The 17,855-nt window shown below is 42.0% G+C and overlaps 2 protein-coding genes across 2 annotated transcripts in view; one reads left to right on the top strand and one right to left on the bottom strand.

Moving 5' to 3' along the window:
• Positions 1 to 929: 929 nt before the first annotated feature.
• LOC133545539 (zinc finger protein 391-like) lies at positions 930 to 12,005 on the top strand. The gene is made up of 3 exons (XM_061891239.1): positions 930 to 1,381; positions 8,265 to 8,483; positions 9,205 to 12,005. Exons 1-3 carry the CDS (start codon positions 1,258 to 1,260, stop codon positions 10,236 to 10,238), a joined length of 1,377 nt encoding a protein of 458 aa, XP_061747223.1. The 5' UTR covers positions 930 to 1,257; the 3' UTR covers positions 10,239 to 12,005.
• LOC133545535 (zinc finger protein OZF-like) overlaps positions 8,520 to 17,855 on the bottom strand; it is a 34,282-nt gene continuing 24,946 nt past the window's right edge. Inside the window, exon 4 of the mRNA XM_061891225.1 lies at positions 8,520 to 9,619. Coding sequence (XP_061747209.1) covers positions 9,582 to 9,619 — 38 coding nt within the window. The 3' untranslated portion in view covers positions 8,520 to 9,581. The remainder of the gene's footprint in view (positions 9,620 to 17,855) is intronic.

Below are 17,855 nucleotides of genomic sequence, written 5' to 3'. Positions count from 1 at the left end.
AGTTAAAAAAAAACGCGATTGCATTGAGACGGATTCTGATGTTTTTAAGAGGCATTTTCTCGGATAATTCTGGGAAAGCCCTTATCTTTCTATTGTGTTGCTAGTGTTTTAGTGAGTTTAACCGTACCTGATAGTCGGAGGGTTTGTCGCACGGGCCCCGGGTGTTGACCCCGCAGTGTCTCAGCGAAGTCGATGGCAGCTTTATGGGCGGCACAAGCTCAGCTTTTATCCGGTTAGAAGCAACTTTTTAACCACAATATTCTCACCGAAACCTGCTGGTTGACATTCGGTTAGGATCCATGTCCGGCTCTGATCCATAGTAAAGTTTCACCTCCGTGAATTTTAACAAGGAAACACCGTGTGTTTGTGTGGCTAAAGGCTAAATCTTCCCAACTCCGTCTTTCTACTTTGACTTCTCCAATATTAATTGAACAAATTGCAAAAGATTCAGCAACACAGATGTCCAAAATACTGTGTAATTATGCCGTTAAAGCAGACGACTTTTAGCTGTGTGTGTGTGCAGCGCTCATATTGCTAACAGCCTGTGACGTCACACGTGCACTCATCATTACACGACGTTTTCATGAAAAAAACTCCCGGGAAATATAAAATTGCAATTTAGTAAACTAAAAAATGCCGTATATGTCAATATTTCATCATTTTATATATATAAACTATCAGACTGCGTGGTGGGCAGTAGTGGCTTTCTGTAGGCCTTAAATCTCATCAATACCACAGAAAAGGCAAACTGTCATTTTCCGGACAAGATAAAATCTTAAATGTCAAACACGTAACCACAAAGATAAAGTGTTTGTCTTATCTGCTGTGGACAGACGATGCCAACAAATGCAGGTTTAGCAAGCACTGCGTGCTCCGCGACTGAAAATCCATTTTTGGCAGGCAACCACATTTTGGCACAACACCGGTGGCTCGTTTTCTCGCGAGATCTGACAACATCGCGTGTGAAAGAAAAAAAACAAGATGGCGTTCCATCCGTCCGCCGTAAAACCATAACAATAAGACAAATTGCGTTTGAAGCAGAATGCATGTGCTCACATATGATGTTTAATAGAGTAAACATCGTTAATAATTATCTGTATTCCGATACATTGGCTTGAGCGCACTTTGAAGCTCCTCATGTTAGCTTAGCATGCTAGTTAGCTTAGCTCGTAGCTGCTAACCAAGACACGCGGAAGTCATCAACACATCGCTAAGTAGCGATCATGTCTGAGTGTAAGTGTTGTGATTGTTGTGAAAATGTGCGAAAGAACGATAGCAGACTACGAGGATGAAGAACTTTCTCCAACAAAAGAGAAGGAGCGACAACATCAACTACTGGACATTGTTGTCAACAAACATCACGTTGTGTTACACAGAACAGGTTTGTTTACTTCTTACTCTAATTATACAACATTTGAAACGAGACAGTTTCAGTAAAAACAATATTTATGAGATGTTGATGTTCCTCTCAGTTTGTAACATTGTGTTTCAACATCCTTCCGTTTCTACCGCTTGTCCCTCGCGTAGTTTCATGGCTAATTTCACCTCCTGATTCTGACCTGCATTCATCAATAAGTAATAATAATAGTAATATCGGATTAGATTTATATTGCGCTTTTCTATTGTTAGATACTCAAAGCTAGGCTGACCATATTCTGAAATCTCAAAAAGAGCACGCCAAGGCCGGGAGTAGGTGAAAATTTGCCAATGATACTCGAACTTGCTTTATAAATAATATATTTATTTAAATAAAGCATTTTTTCCTCCTCTGTTGACTGCTGTGTTGGCGCTAGGGATTTTTAAAATGGGGTCCCAGGTACCCCATCAAGTCATGAAAATGGGGTCCCACAGTAAATTCTGGGGGTCCCACTTTTTTGTAAGCGTTTTGAAGACAAATGATAAACGTATTCATTATTCTGTTGTATCTCACATTCTATATTGTGTTTTGGAAAAAGGTTGTCATAAACGTTACTTAATTCATTTAAAAAAACAATAAAAATAAAAAACAATTGTGTATACATATGTAAATGTATTCAGTTATAAACATTCATTCACTTTCTTCTTTCCTTCATGGATCTAAACTTTACCGCTGCTGGTAGTTTTTTCTATGTTTTTATTTAATAAGTTGTAGGTGTATTTATTTCAGTATAAAAGTGTAAAAAGTGTTTTGCTTGGGTCATGAAATGTTAATAATGGTGTGCCAGGACATACATACATTTTATATTTAACGCTTAAATCTCTGGAGTCTTACACTCACCTTAGTGTTCACCAAGAAGTCTATTTCCTTTTCTGGAACTGGAACCAACACTTCCTGTCAATAGCGTCACTTCCCTAACTTCCCCGGAGGTCCCGCCCCCCCCAACCAAAGCCATTGGCTAACACCCCGTAGCCAGCCGCTACAATATTTACAGCTAGTGTGATGTTATGAGCCGGGGAATAAAAGGACTACACTACCCAGCATGCAACAGGAGTGACGAGCATGGTGGTAGCCCTGTAAAGGGGGGTAATGTTGGATGTGTGTGTGTGGGGGGGGGGGGGGGGTAGGTTTGGTTGGTATCAGCACTTCAGTCATTAACAATTGCATCATCTGAGAAATGGACGTTGAAACAGTGTAGGTCTGACTTGGTAGGATATGTACAGCAAGTAGTGGACATAGAGAGATCAGAAAGCATGACAAGTATATACATTTGATTATCTACATTTGATTATTTACAATCCGGGGAGGTGGGATGTGGAGGGTGTTAGTTTAGGGTTGATGTTGCCTGGAGGTGTTATTTTAGTGCACTTTTGAAGGAGGATAGAGATGCACTTTCTTTTACACCTGTTGGGATTGCATTCCATATTGATGTGGCATAGAAGGAGAATGAGTTAAGACTTTTGTTGGATCGGAATCTGGGTTTAACGTGGTTTGTGGAGCCCAGCCATCAATGGATGTGGATAGATCGGGCCGTTTTGGACTGAAAGATGCGTGTACGTTGGACCACCTCGCTAGCACTGGAATACTTCGCCGGCTACATCCAGCGGCCTTTGACGCAGCGAAGTATAGTACCAGCGGGGACCGTCCACGGAAGTCACGCAAGCGGTGTGATCGGAAACAGAAACGCGGATGCCGAGCGGGGTTAACAACAAAGCAAAAGGCTAATCCCCACAGAACACCGCTTCCTTCCATCCTGAAGCTGGATTTAAATGGAAGACGCGAGCCAGCTAGTCTGGGTGAGGAGTCACAACAAATGTTTTCTGCTATGACTGTGTCAGGGTTGGACATGCGTTTCACTGAGGTGGCCAATTATGACGCGTTCAGTTTATCGCAGCACCAAGCAAACAATCGGAAAATTCCCACCATATCAATTCCTAGATATGGTCCTAATTATTTTAAGTGCACTACGCATAATAAACGCAACTTTATGAATATTGCTACTACAAATAATTTGATCAAAAACTCCTTAAAATAGCCCACTACCTATAATATGGGCTTTTTAAACATACTGTCATTGTCTCCCAAAACGTTATTAGTTAATGATGTCATTAGAGACAACAATCTTAACGTCATCGTTCTCAGCGAAACCTGGCTTAAACCAGACGATTTTTCTGCGCTAAATGAGGCATCGCCTCCTAACTATACAAATGCGCATATTGCCCATCCCCTTAAAAGGGGTGGAGGGGTCGCACTAATATACAACAAAAACTTTAACCTTAGTACCAACCTAAATAATAAATATAAATCGTTTGAGGTGCTTACTATGAGGTCTGTCACACTGCTGCCTCTATACCTGGCTGTTATCTACCGCCCCCCAGGGCCCTATTCGGACTTTATCAATGAATTCTCAAGAGTTTGTTGCTGATCACGCACGCCGATAATATAATTATAATGGGGGACTTTTAATAGCCATATGAATACCCCATCGGACCCACCGTGCGTGGCGCTCCAGACTATAATGGATAGCTGTGGTCTTACACAAATAATAAATGAACCCACGCATCGCAACATTAATACCATAGACCTAGTGCTTGTCAGGGGTATCACCGTTTCCAAAGTTACGATTGTCCCGTATACTAAAATAATGTCCGATCATTACCTTATAAAATTCGAGGTTCAGACTTATGTTCGGCAAACTAATAATAATAATAACTGCTATAGCAGCCGCAACATTAATACGGCCACAACGACAACTCTTGCTGACCTACTGCCCTCGGTAATGGCACCATTCCCAAAGTATGTGGGCTCTATTGATAACCTCACTAACAACTTTAACTACGCCCTGCACGAAACCATTGGTAGTATAGCACCGCTGAAGTTAAAAAAGGCGTACCCCATGGTTTACAGAAGAAACTAGAACTCAGAAATTATCATGTTGAAAGCTGGAACGCAAATGGCGCGCGACTAAACAAACGCAAATGTGTCGTATCAGTTCGGATTTGCCAACAGACAATGAAGATGACTATTTTTGGATAAATGAGGATTCACAACTTTATGTTTTTGAAGCTGAATATATGGAGGATGATCTACTGCTCCAGAAGCGGACGAAGAAGAGGGCCAAACATTGGAGCAGACAGAAGCCGAGAGACGCTGCAAGTGTGGTTCTTGGAGCAAAGCTATTTTGACATAAATGATGCGCTTACCGAGTCAACTTGAAAAAATGTCCCCGACCAGCTGTGAGTCACTTTCATATTGATCATGATTCTAGCAGCACGTCAGGTGAGTTATAGTTGGGTGTGTATTACAAACTCAAACGCAATCCGGGTGCTGACGTAGAAGCTAGCTTCTACTCAGTGGCCTTGTGGTTAGAGTGTCTGCCCTGAGATCGGTAAGTTGTGAGTTCAAACCTTAGACCAAAGACTATAAAAATAAGACCCATTACCTCCCTGCTTGGCATTCAGCATCAAGGGTTGGAATTGGGGGTTAAATCACCAAAAATGATTCCCGGGTGCGGTACCGCTGCTGCCCACTGCTCCCCTCACCTCCCACGGGGTGATCAAGGGGGTGGGTCAAATGCAGAGGACAAATTTCACCACACCTAGTGTGTGTGTGACAATCATTGGTACTTTAGTCCGCTTTTACGGCTAACACTGAAGCCTAACTATGTGTTACTACGATCGAGAAAGAGTTCCTCAGTGTTGGCTCTTATAACAACAATGTTACTACAGCTTGGTTATTATACAGGTTACGGAACGGAAAGGAGAGGAAGTGTTGTTGGCAGCTTTTGAATGCAAAGTGATTTATAGGTAGAATTGATTGCTCCCATTAGCTGCATTGTTCGCCACCAAGAACGAGAGGATTTTTTACATGTTGAAATACAAACAATTAAAAACCTTTTGTCTTTTTGCCTCATAAGTATTTTATTCAATTGGCAAAATTCCCCCCAAAAAGTGCAGTTCCTCTTTAAACGCTGTACACCCAAACGTAGATAATGAGCTCCAAAGCAAACGGAGGGATCCAAAACCAGGCTTCTGACTCAAAGACAGATGTCAACGACAGAGGCCTTTCAAAAACCTCACCAATATCCAGGTAGCATTTTCTACAAGTGAATGTTATCCACAGCATTAAATATTTTATTTTTTTTCAAAATGTAATCGGTGGTCAGCGACATAAATAAAGTACATCTTAATTTTTTTTACTGGAACTCATAAATATACACTTACTGTATATCGGGTCGGCAACCTGCGGCTCTTTGGTAACTCTGATGCGGCTCAGCTGCACAATTGCCGACCCCCAGATTGTTGCGGGAGATTCCGGAATTCAATGCCTCTCCCGGACATCACCCGGAGTCAACGTTCTCCGATTTTCACTTGGACTACAATATTAATAGCGTGCCGTGATGATATTACTCTTAAAGGGGAATATTATCACAATTTCAAAAGGGTTAAAAACAATAAAAATCAGTTCCCAGTGGCTTGTTGTATTTTTTGAAGTTTTTTTCTAAATTTTACTGGTCCCGGAATATCCCTAAATAAAGCTTTAAAAGTGCCTTATTTTCGCTATCTTCGAAACCACTATCCATTTCCCTGTGACGTCATACAGTGCTGCCAATGTAAACAAACAATGGCGAATACCACAGCAAGATGTAGCGACATTAGCTCGGATTCAGACTCAGATTTCAGCGATTTAAGCGATTTAACAGATTACGCATGTATTGAAACGGATGGTTGGAGTATGAAAGTATTGAAGAAGAAACTGAAGCTATTGAGCACATAGCTATTGACGCTATTTATAGCCATAGCATGGCCGAATAGCTGCGTTAGCATCGCCGGTAAAATGTGCGGAAAAAACGATCAGGACTTTCGCATCTTTTGACACTGGAGCAACTTAAATCCTTCGATTGGTGTTTTTTTCGCATTAAATGTGGGTGGAAGGAAACGTAATATGGTTGCAAATGCATCTGCAGGTTATCCATACATCTCTGTGCCATGTCTGCTTTAGCACCGCCGGTAAATAGTATGTTAGCATCGATTAGCATAGCATGTTAGCATCGATTAGCTGGCAGTCAACATCAACAAAACTCACCTTTGTGATTTCGTTGACTATCGTTGCAAATGCATCTGCAGGTTATCCATACATCTCTGTGCCATGTCTGCCTTAGCATCGCCGGTCAAATGTGGAGACACTTTGGCACATTCAATGGGGGTCTGGCGGCAGACACTTTCGCATCTTCGGGCCAGTGGTGCAACTTGAATCCCTCCCTGTTAGTGTTGTTACACCTTCCGACAACACACCGACGAGGCATGATGTCTCCAAGGTTCCAAAAAATAGTAAAAAAAACGGAAAATAACAGAGCTGGGACCCGGTGTTTGTAATGTGTTGAAAATGAAAATGGCGGGTGTGTTACCTCGGCGACGTCACATTCTGACGTCATCGCCTCCAGCGCGATAAACAGAAATACGTTTAATTCGCCAAAATTCTCCCATTTAAAGTTCGGAAATCGGTTAAAAAAATATATGGTCTTTTCTCTGCACCATCAAGGTATATATTGACGCTTACATAGGTCTGGTGATAATGTTCCCCTTTAACGTCCTCTTGAACGTCATGGCGCCCGCCATTCACGGAATGCTATTTGCGTCCTCTTGAACGTCATCACGCCCGCCATTCACAGAATGCTATTTGCGTGCCGACCGGACACATGCATTTCGCTGCTTCTATCGGCACATGTATGAGATTGCAAGGCATACTGGGTGACACGGAGTACACTGACGGTTGTGATATAAACAACTTTAACACTCCTACTAATATGTTGCCACATTGTGAACCCACACAAAAGAAGAATGACAAACACATTTTGGGAGAAAATCCTCACAGTAACACAACATAAACGCAACACAACAAATACCCAGAATCCTTTGCATCCATGAGACTTCCTGACTATGTTATACACCCCGCAAGCACCAAACACCCACCCTGCGTGGTTGAGGTGGGTGGGGTTTGGTGCTCGCGGGGTGTATATGAAGATTTCCAACTTCCTTTAAATGTGAAGTATGAATATAGCAGAATATATAAACCCTTTCGTTCATCTGTTGAAGGAGAATTAGTATTCTTTTTTAGGCTCAAAGGGATAAGTTATAGATTTAATTATGTCAATTATTTCTGTAATTTTAATGATTCACCAAAGCGATGGATATCACAAGGAAGCTTTAACCCAAATGGTCGCAAAGGACTTACATCCTTTCTCTGTGGCTGAACATGAGTTTTTTAAAGAATTTTTGGAAATTAATAAAAAATATATTAGCAAATATTATTTTCTTATTCGATTTAAATCATCGCCTCTGTTTTAGTAGTATGATAACTAGATCTGATAGCTCAGTTACACCTCATGTTATTCTATTCTGTGTTGTATGTGTTTTATGTTGCACGTTTGCACCAAGAAAAAAATCCTAGTTTGTGAACCCGTTCTCAAACAATGGCAATAAAAACTATTCTGATTCTGAATCTAAAGACAAAAATACAAAATCATTCAACGATTTGGCTTTTTCAAGTAAAAAGTATCGGTATCAGCAATATTATCCCTGTAATTAATGACTTGGTATCGGATCGATACCAACATTTGCAGTATTGCCCACCCCAATCAACGCTGGCTCGTACTTATAAAGACTTTTCAAATTGTCCACCCTCAATTTTCCAAGTAATGAAGTAATTTTAGTGGCTGGGACAAAAGGAAGTATTTCCCGTTTATATTGGACAACAGACAAAAGAACACAAATAATGTTGTGTTAACAGTGTCGGTCAAAAAGTGTTTCTATTCTCTCCTAATCTTGTTTACTCATTTACCCAACAGAACTCCAGCAGCTGCCCCACATTAAAGAGGAAGAGGAGTATCCACGGCCCCCACACATTAAAGAGGAAGAGGAGGAATGTCGGATCACTCAGGAGGGAGAGTGTCTTGTAGGGCAGGAGGAGGCTGATCTCAGCAAGTTTCCACTGACTGTTGTCTCTGTGAAGACTGAAGAGCATGAAGACAAACCACCTGAGTCCTCACAGCTTCATCACAGTCCAAGTAAGCACAACATCCACATATCATTTTATTCTCAGGGCATTCAATCCATCACAACTGGATTGCTCGCTTTGTCTTAGAAGACATTAGTCCTCTAATCCAAGTAGGCTTCATCAGTTCATGCTCATAGACTTAAGGTCTTAAATCTAATCGTTTCAGTTTGAGGCCTTAAATGATATTAAAAGCTCATTAAAATGCTGCTGCATTACTAATGATTAATGTAACTATAGCTGAAAAAGTAGTAGAATTGCAATAGGGGAGACTATTCATCCCTAAACACCATGGAGTTCATGTAAGCTTTATGATGCAGTTACATTATTATACAAACTATCAGAGACATCTTCAGGAAACTCTTCATTTAACATGTCATTTTTTGCTGCTTCAACACAGCTGCTTCAACACAGAAAAAGGTAATGTGAAATAACCCTGTTGTTAATTGTAGGTCAATAATGCTTGTCTTTCCCTCAGAAAGACAGGGCTTTGCTGTCCGTTTCATGTGGGACACACACACAAACACACACGCACACACACCGCACAGTGAGCTAACTTTACTTTAGTGAATGTGTTGAAATCTAAGAATCAATACCTGCAGATATTAGAAAAAATACTTTGACTCACAAAATGACACAAATTACGCATTTTACTCTGTTCCCTATTTATATTTTATGTACCACCTAATATTTGACATGTCCGAGTTAAAATGTGTTTTGTTTGTCTTCTGCAGACATCCAACAGCTGATTGGACATCAAGAAGAACGTGTTCCTCAACTGCAGGGGGGGAGCTTCACTTTAAAGCAGGAGAGTCCACAGCGCCCCCATTTTAAGGAGGAAGATGAGGAGCCACAGCCCTCTTGTATTAAAGAGGAAGATGAGGAGCTACAACCTCATGTTGAAAAGGACGACAAGGAGCCACAACCCCCTTTTGTTAAAGTGGAAGAGGAGGAAGTTTGGACCTTTCAGGAAGAGGCTGATCTCACCAAGTTTCCACTGACTGTTTTCTCCGAGAAGACTGAAGACCATGAAGAAAAACCACCTGAGTCCTCACAGCTTCATCACAGTCCAGGTGACGAAAACAGAAGGGAGGAGCTTCCAAGCAGCAGCTCAACACAACACATGACAACAGAAGCTGATGGAGACCACTGTGGAGGATCACAAGCAGACAAGCTCTTAGCTCCACTATCAGATAGTGAGGAGACGTCATCACAGGTTGATGTTAATATGGAATCGCACATTAGAACACAAACAGGAGAAAAACCTTTCAGTTGTTCAGTTTGTGGTAAAAAATTCTCTCTCACCAGTAATATGAAATCCCACATGAGAACGCACACAGGAGAAAAACCGTTCAGTTGTACAGTTTGTGGGAAACGATTCTCTGACAGAAGTAACATTCTAACACACATGAGAACACACACTGGAGAAAAACCTTTCAAATGTACAGTTTGTGGTAAAAGGTTCTATGACAGGAGTAATATTCAAACACACATGAGAACTCACACAGGAGAAAAACCTTTCAGCTGTTCAGCGTGCGCCAAAAGATTTTCTGTCAATAGTAGCATGCAAAGACACATGAGAACACACACAGGAGAAAAACCTCACAGTTGTTCAGTGTGCACCAAAAGATTCTGCGACAAACGTAGCATGCATAGACACATGAGAACGCACACAGGAGAAAAACCTTTCAGCTGTTCGGTGTGCGCTAAAAAATTCTCCGTCCATAGTAACATGCAAAGACACATGAAAACGCACACCGGAGAATAACTTTTTATTATTTTTTTTATTTTTAGAACTTAATTATGAATAGTGACTAAAGGTTTTTTGAAGGGCTTCTCTAAAGTCTGGACTCTGGTCCAGATTAGCCAGTCAGGACCCAACCAGTTCACCTTATTTTAGGAATTATAAATCGTTGTCTGCTTCCCACAAAGTACGAGTTGAAAATAAATCAACAAATGTTTATTCAGTGTTAAATACATTGTTTTTAGAAATGAGTCACAGTGATTTGCAACTTGTCCAACGTTTTATTGTTCAAACAAAAAATATAATAAATACAAATTATATTGAATAAAAAACATCCAATAAAACAGGCCAAGAGAGGCAAATAACTATTTGCAGCCAGTATTGGTAGAGTATATAAACATTGATAGCTCATGATAGCTATTTAAATCACTATTATTTGCTATCAACACACAAAACTAATGCGCATGTACATCTTATGTGCTATGCGTACGTCCTCAAAGGAGAACTGTACTTTTTTTTGGGAATTCACCCTATTGTTCAAAATCATGAGCGACAAGAATAAATGTCCTTTAAAAAAATGTATACATTTTACAGATAGCAAAATTTTTATTTGGCAATAAGAGTCAATGTTGTAGCCTTCAAAGCCTCTAAAACAACTTTAAAAGCCTCTACCAACGTTCTGTATACACACTGTCTGCAAGTATATACATAATGTAGTAACAGGCACCTCCATAACAATATTCAATATGTACATTATTTACCATATTTTGCTCATTTTAATCAGGCAGCACGGTGGGTACAGGGTTTAGTGCATGTGCCTTACAATACGAAGGTTCTGAGTAGTCCTGAGTTCAATCCCGGGCTCGGGATCTTTCTGTGTGGAGTTTGCATGTTCTCCCCGTGACTGTGTGTGTTCCCTCGGGGTACTCCGGCTTCCTCCCACCTCCAAAAACATGCACCTGGGGATAAATTGATTGGCAACACTAAATTGGCCCTAGTGTGTGAATGTGAGTGCAAATGTTGTCTGTCTATATGTATTGGCCCTGTGATGAGGTGGCGACTTGTCCAGGGCGTACTCCGCCTTACGCCCGAATGCAACGGAGATAGGCTCCAGCACCCCCTGCGACCCCAAAAGGGACAAGCGGTAGAAAATGGATGGGTGGATGAATGGTCATTTTAATCAATTGCTCGATTTATTTTCGTTTCCACAGCAGCGCACATATGACTTCCGGCAACAAACTTCCTGAAACAAACGCGAGTGTATTCTAATCACGGCAATCTTGGCAACAGACTACGAATATGACTCTTTTTGGACAAATGAGCAAACACAACCTTTTTGTAGCTGAATATACGGAGGATGAACTGCTGCTTATAAAAGTGAGCGCGAAGAAGAGGGAGTGAGGTCCGTGCGACTTATTCATGTTGCAAATCTACAACTTTCCGCCAAGCTATGCCAAATTAAGGGAGTGCTTACCCAAATCAACTGGAAATGTCCCTGGCCAGCCTGACATAAAGGACAACAGTCCATTGGTGGAGTGGTTAAGATGACTCTGCGGTAAAAAAGTATGTATTTTTAGGTGAAACAGAAACTAAGAGAGTTAAAAGGATTCTTGCATCTGTTGAAAGGGAGACAAAGTAAACTGTTTCAGTTTGTTTACTTTGCTTAAAAGGTACACATGTTCAATGCTGACGTACACAATGTATCCTAATGTGCCATTTTGCTCATTAGCTCTTATGTTGGTCATTGGACCCACGGTTGTCAGATGTAAATAAAAGACCATTTGACCATCATTTCCTTACCTTCATTTCACCTGAGCTGCTACAAAATGACCCCAAGTTGAGAGATGGACTTGTTGAACCGGGCCGGATCAATACTTTGTATTTTTTGTTTGAATAGTTGACCTGTTTGTGCATAGCTTTCCCTATGCTTCCGGTGCACTTCCCAGCTGCACTACAGCTTTGGCTTTTTCATAGGACACAAGTGTGATAGCAGTGGACGAAGAACAAAGCGAGGAGAACACCCGCCATGGACTTGGTCAGACCATGAGAGAAACAGAAGACCTCCAGCACATTTCAAATATTTTTTTTATACTGGGTGTACCAGAAGTCTTGGGCACATTTCTAGTCCTTGTATCTGCCTAACGATGAAACTGGTAACGTTCTATCACTGAATTCATAAAGTTTTTTGTAATGCTAATTACATAGCGTTCACTCAACCAGAAAAGGCGTTTGCGTCCTTGAATTTTTAAAACACAATGCTGGAACGCGTTTGGCAAGAATTGGACTATTGACTTGCATGATGTGTGACCAGCGGTGCTCACATTGAACATCTTGCAAGCTTTCAAATGCGTTTTTAAATCTTGGAGAGATTTTTAAGAATCATGGAGTGTTTTATCATTTTTATGCAGATGACTGCCAAATTTATCAATCATCAATCAATGTTTATTTATATAGCCCTAAATCACAAATGTCTCAAAGGACTGTACAAACCATTACGACTACGACATCCTCGGAAGAACCCACAAAAGGGCAAGGAAAACTCACACCCAGTGGAACGCCAGTGACAATGCTGACTATGAGAAACCTTGGAGAGGACCTCAGATGTGGACAACCCCCCCCACTCTAGGGGACCGAAAGCAATGGATGTCAAGCGGGTCTAACATGATACTGTGAAAGTTCAATCCATAGTGGCTCCAACACAGCCGCGAGAGTTCAGTTCAAAGTGGATCCAAGACAGCAGCGAGAGTCCCGTCCACAGGAAACCATCCCAAGCGGAGGCGGATCAGCAGCCTAGAGATGTCCCCAACCGATACACAGGCGAGCGGTCCATCCTGGGTCCCGACTCTGGACAGCCAGCACTTCATCCATGGTCATCGGACCGGACCCCCTCCTCAAGGGAGGGGGGGACATAGGAGAAAAAAGAAAAGAAGCGGCAGATCAACTGGTCTAAAGAGGAGGTCTATTTAAAGACAATAGTATACAGATGAGTTTTAAGGTGAGACTTAATGCTTCTACTGAGGTAGCATCCCGAACTGTTACCGGGAGGGCATTCCAGAGTACTGGAGCCCGAAATGAAAAAGCTCTATAGCCCGCAGACTTTTTTGGGGCTTTGGGAATCACTAATAAGCCGGAGTCCTTTGAACGCAGATTTCTTGCCGGGACATATGGTACAATACAATCGGCAAGATAGGATGGAGCTAGACCGTGTAGTATTTTATACGTAAGTAGTAAAACCTTAAAGTCACATCTTAAGTGCACAGGAAGCCAGTGCAGGTGAGCCAGTACAGGCGTAATGTGATCAAACTTTCTTGTTCTTGTCAAAAGTCTAGCAGCCGCCTTTTGTACCAACTGTAATCTTTTAATGCTAGACATGGGGAGACCCGAAAATAATACGTTACAGTAATCGAGACGAGACGTAACAAACGCATGGATAATGCGTTTTTATTTGCCAATTTGAAAAGGACACGGCCCCCTGACACCCCTTCTTAACTGTCTATGCGACATCAAGGCTTGGTTAGCCCATAATTTTTTAATAATGAATGAGGGAAAAACGGAATTTTCAGTTTTTGGTCCGGCCCTCACTGACTTGGGACCATTGCAAAATGATGTGCGTCCCAAAGTCACCAGCCTTGGCGTCACTATAGACAGCCATTTTAAACTAGACAAACAAGTCAATGGTGTTTTAAAATCGTGTTTTTATCACCTTTCTTAAACCGTTTTTATCTTTTAACCTTTTTGAACAAGTCATGCATGCTTTTATTTGTAGCTGAATATACGGAGGATGAACTGCTGCTTATTAAAATTATCTTTAAGCTGGCATTAGCCAAAAAGCTCTCTCCCGGTTGCAGTTAGTCCAGAACGCGGCAGCACGACTTTTAAGAGGGGCCAGGAAACGCTGGCATGTAACCCCAATTCTTCAGAGTTTGCACTGGCTCCCTGTTCATTTTAGAATTGATTTTAAAACATTGCTGTTTGTTTTTAAATCTTTACATGGACTGGCACCTCAATATATCTCGGACCTTATCCAAATTTACACTCCTGCGCGCGCTCTGAGGTCCGAGAGTCAGCTCCGGCTCGTGGTGCCCAAGACCAGACTTAAGACCAGGGGAGACAGGGCCTTCTCTGTGGTCGGCCCTAAGCTCTGGAACACTCTGCCCCTCCATGTTCAAACTGCTTCCACAGTGGAGTGTTTTAAGTCTCGTCTTAATACCCACTTTTATTCTTTGGCTTTTAACACTACGTGAGTTGTGTGGTCCTCTGTTGTCCTCTGTGTTTATTTCTTTTTTAATATACTTTTTGATTTCTATTTTACTGTTTTAATTGATTTTGCCCTTTAAAACTATTTTTAATCATATTTATTTTTATATTGGTTTTATATTGATTTATTTTTTGTTTTTATTCAGTCATTGGTGGAGCATAATATTGTTTTTTGATATTGTTTTTAACATGGCTGTGCAGCACTTTAGAAACAATCCTGTTGTTTAAATGTGCTATATAAAAAAAAAAATGGATTGGATTGATAATAGTTTTCGAGATATTCAACGTCAAAATGTGCCCAAGACTTCTGGAACATGGTGTATAATGTGAATTGTGAATTATATTTATATAGCGCTTTTCTCTAGTGACTCAAAGCGCTTTACATAGTGAAACCCAATATCTAAGTTACATTTGAACCAGTGTGGGTGGCACCGGGAGCAGGTGGGTAAAGTGTCTTGCCCAAGGACACAACGGCAGTGACTAGGATGGCGGAAGCGGGAATCGAACCTGTAACCCTCAAGTTGCTGGCACGGCCACTTTACCAACCGAGCTATACCGCCATACAGGTTGAATAGTGTTCTTAAAGTCCAAGTGTGTGTAAATGCATTTTTTGTGATTCCTAGAGCCCAAAAAAAGTCTGCGGGCTATAGAGCGTTTTCCGTTCGGGCTCCAGTACTCCGGAATGCCCTCCCGGTAACAGTTCGAGATGCTACCTCAGTAGAAGCATTTAAGTCTCACCTTAAAACTCATCTGTATACTCTAGCCTTTAAATAGACCTCCTTTTTAGACCAGTTGATCTGCCGCTTCTTTTCTTTCTCCTATGTCCCCCCCTCCCTTGCGGAGGGGGTCCGGTCCAATGACCATGGATGAAGTACTGGTTGTCCAGAGTCGAGACCCAGGATGGACCGCTCGTCGGGACCCAGGATGGACCGCTCGCCTGTATCGGTTGGGGACATCTCTACGCTGCTGATCCGCCTCCGCTTGAGATGGTCTCCTGTGGACGGGACTCTCGCTGCTGTCTTGGATCCGCTTGAACTGAACTCTCGCGGCTGTGTTGGAGCCACTATGGATTGAACTTTCACAGTATCATGTTAGACCCGCTCGACATCCATTGCTTTCGGTCCCCTAGAGGGGGGGGGGGTTGCCCACATCTGAGGTCCTCTCCAAGGTTTCTCATAGTCAGCATTGTCACTGGCGTCCCACTGGATGTGAATTCTCCCAGCCCACTGGGTGTGAGTTTTCCTTGCCCTTTTGTGGGTTCTTCCGAGGATGTTGTAGTCGTAGTGATTTGTGCAGTCCTTTGAGACATTTGTGATTTGGGGCTATATAAATAAACATTGATTGATTGATGTAACACTGGAATGTGTGGGAATTGTGCCTCTGTTGTGTTAGTGTGTAAACCAAGGTATTGTTTTGACCAGTGGCGAGCCGTGCGTTTCCCACCTAGGCCTTCAGTGATGTCCGACTTCAAAGATTACTTCCCAAAATACCACAATTGAGGTCACCACATGACCCATGCTGGAGAAATACTATACAGAAACACACTTACGCCCAACTTAGCATTGAAGCACATCAACGGTGTACAAAAGTGGTTATTTTCTGGGCCATTTAAAAATCAATTAACCCACATCAGCAATTAAAACATATCTTATGTGGTACTGTCAAGATTAAAATTGCAAAAAATATATTCAAGTGAAAAATATAACAAATTTTAACTCACAATTTGTAGCACCTGTTAGACACCGTATAAGACAGTGGTAGCTCTCGTCAGCTCATTTGAATGGAATTAGCTGAACTGGCTTCCAGGGTTGGCCAACATCGTCTCACAATTTGTAGTTTCTCTTTAAAGGGGAACATTATCACAATTTCACAAGGGTTAAAAACAGTAAAAATCAGTTCCCAGTGGCTTGTTGTATTTTTTGAAGTTTTTTCCAAAATATTACCGGTCCCCGAATATCCCTAAAAAAAAGCTAAAAAGTGCTTGATTTTCGCTATTTGCGATGCGACTATCCATTTCCCTGTGACGTCATACAGTGCTGCCAATGTAAACAAACAACGGCGAATACCACAGCAAGATATAGCGACATTAGCTCGGATTCAGACTCGGATTTCAGCGACTTAAGCGATTCAACAGATTACGTATGTATTGAAACGGATGGTTGGAGTATGAAAGTATTGAAGAAGAAACTGAAACTATTGAGCGAATAGCTATTGACGCTATTCATAGCCATAGCATGGCCGAATAGCCGCGTTAGCATCGCCGGTAAAATGTGCGGACCAAACGATCAGGACTTTCGCATCTCGTGACACTGGAGCAACTTAAATCCTTCGATTGGTAAGTGTTTTATTCGCATTAAATGTGGGTGGAAGGAAACATAATATAGTTGCAAATGCATCTGCAGGTTATCCATACATCTCTGTGCCATGTCTGCTTTAGCACCGCCGGTAAATAGCATGTTAGCATCGATTAGCGTAGCATGTTAGCAGCAATTAGCTGGCAGTCAACATCAACAAAACTGACCTTTGTGATTTAGTTGACTTTATAGTTGCAAATGCATCTGCAGGTTATCCATACATCTCTGTGCCATGTCTGCTTTAGCACCCCCGGTAAATAGCATGTTAGCGTCGATTAGCGTAGCATGTTAGCATCGATTAGCTGGCAGTCACGCCGCGACCAAATATGTCTGATTATCAATCAATCAATCAATGTTTACTTATATAGCCCTAAATCACTAGTGTCTCAAAGGGCTGCACAAACCACCACGACATCCTCGGTAGGCCCACATAAGGGCAAGGAAAACTCACACCCAGTGGGACGTCGGTGACAATGATGACTATGAGAACCTTAGAGAGGAGGAAAGCAATGGATGTCGGGCGGGTCTAACATGATACTGTGAAAGTTCAATCCACAATGGATCCAACACAGTCGCGAGAGTCCAGTCCAAAGCGGATCCAACACAGCAGCGAGAGTCCTGTTCACAGAGGAGCCAGCAGGAAACCATCCCAAGCGGAGGCGGATCAGCAGCGCAGAGATGTCCCCAGCCGATGCACAGGCAAGCAGTACATGGCCACCGGATCGGACCGGACCCCCTCCACAAGGGAGAGTGGGACATAGAAGAAAAAGAAAAGAAACGGCAGATCAACTGGTCTAAAAAGGGAGTCTATTTAAAGGCTAGACTATACAAATGAGTTTTAAGGTGAGACTTAAATGCTTCTACTGAGGTGGCATCTCGAACTGTTACCGGGAGGGCATTCCAGAGTACTGGAGCCCGAACGGAAAACGCTCTATAGCCCGCAGACTTTTTTGGGGCTTTGGGAATCACTAACAAGCCGGAGTCCTTTGAACGCAGATTTCTTGCCGGGACATATGGTACAATACAATCG

This window comes from Nerophis ophidion, linkage group LG28, assembly GCF_033978795.1.
Source record: "Nerophis ophidion isolate RoL-2023_Sa linkage group LG28, RoL_Noph_v1.0, whole genome shotgun sequence".
NCBI classification, from domain to species: Eukaryota; Metazoa; Chordata; class Actinopteri; order Syngnathiformes; family Syngnathidae; genus Nerophis; species Nerophis ophidion.
The sequence above is the reverse complement of the archived record's forward strand: the minus strand, read 5'-3'. Positions and strand labels throughout refer to the sequence as shown.

What these genes read in the sequence shown, in the direction of transcription:
- LOC133545539 (XM_061891239.1), top strand. Translation starts at nt 1,258, where the DNA reads ATGTGCGAAAGAACGATAGCAGACTACGAGGATGAAGAACTTTCTCCA. An exon ending in CGTTGTGTTACACAGAACAG is followed by an intron (nt 1,382 to 8,264) that starts GTTTGTTTACTT and finishes TTTACCCAACAG; the next exon opens with AACTCCAGCAGCTGCCCCAC. An exon ending in ACAGCTTCATCACAGTCCAA is followed by an intron (nt 8,484 to 9,204) that starts GTAAGCACAACA and finishes TGTCTTCTGCAG; the next exon opens with ACATCCAACAGCTGATTGGA.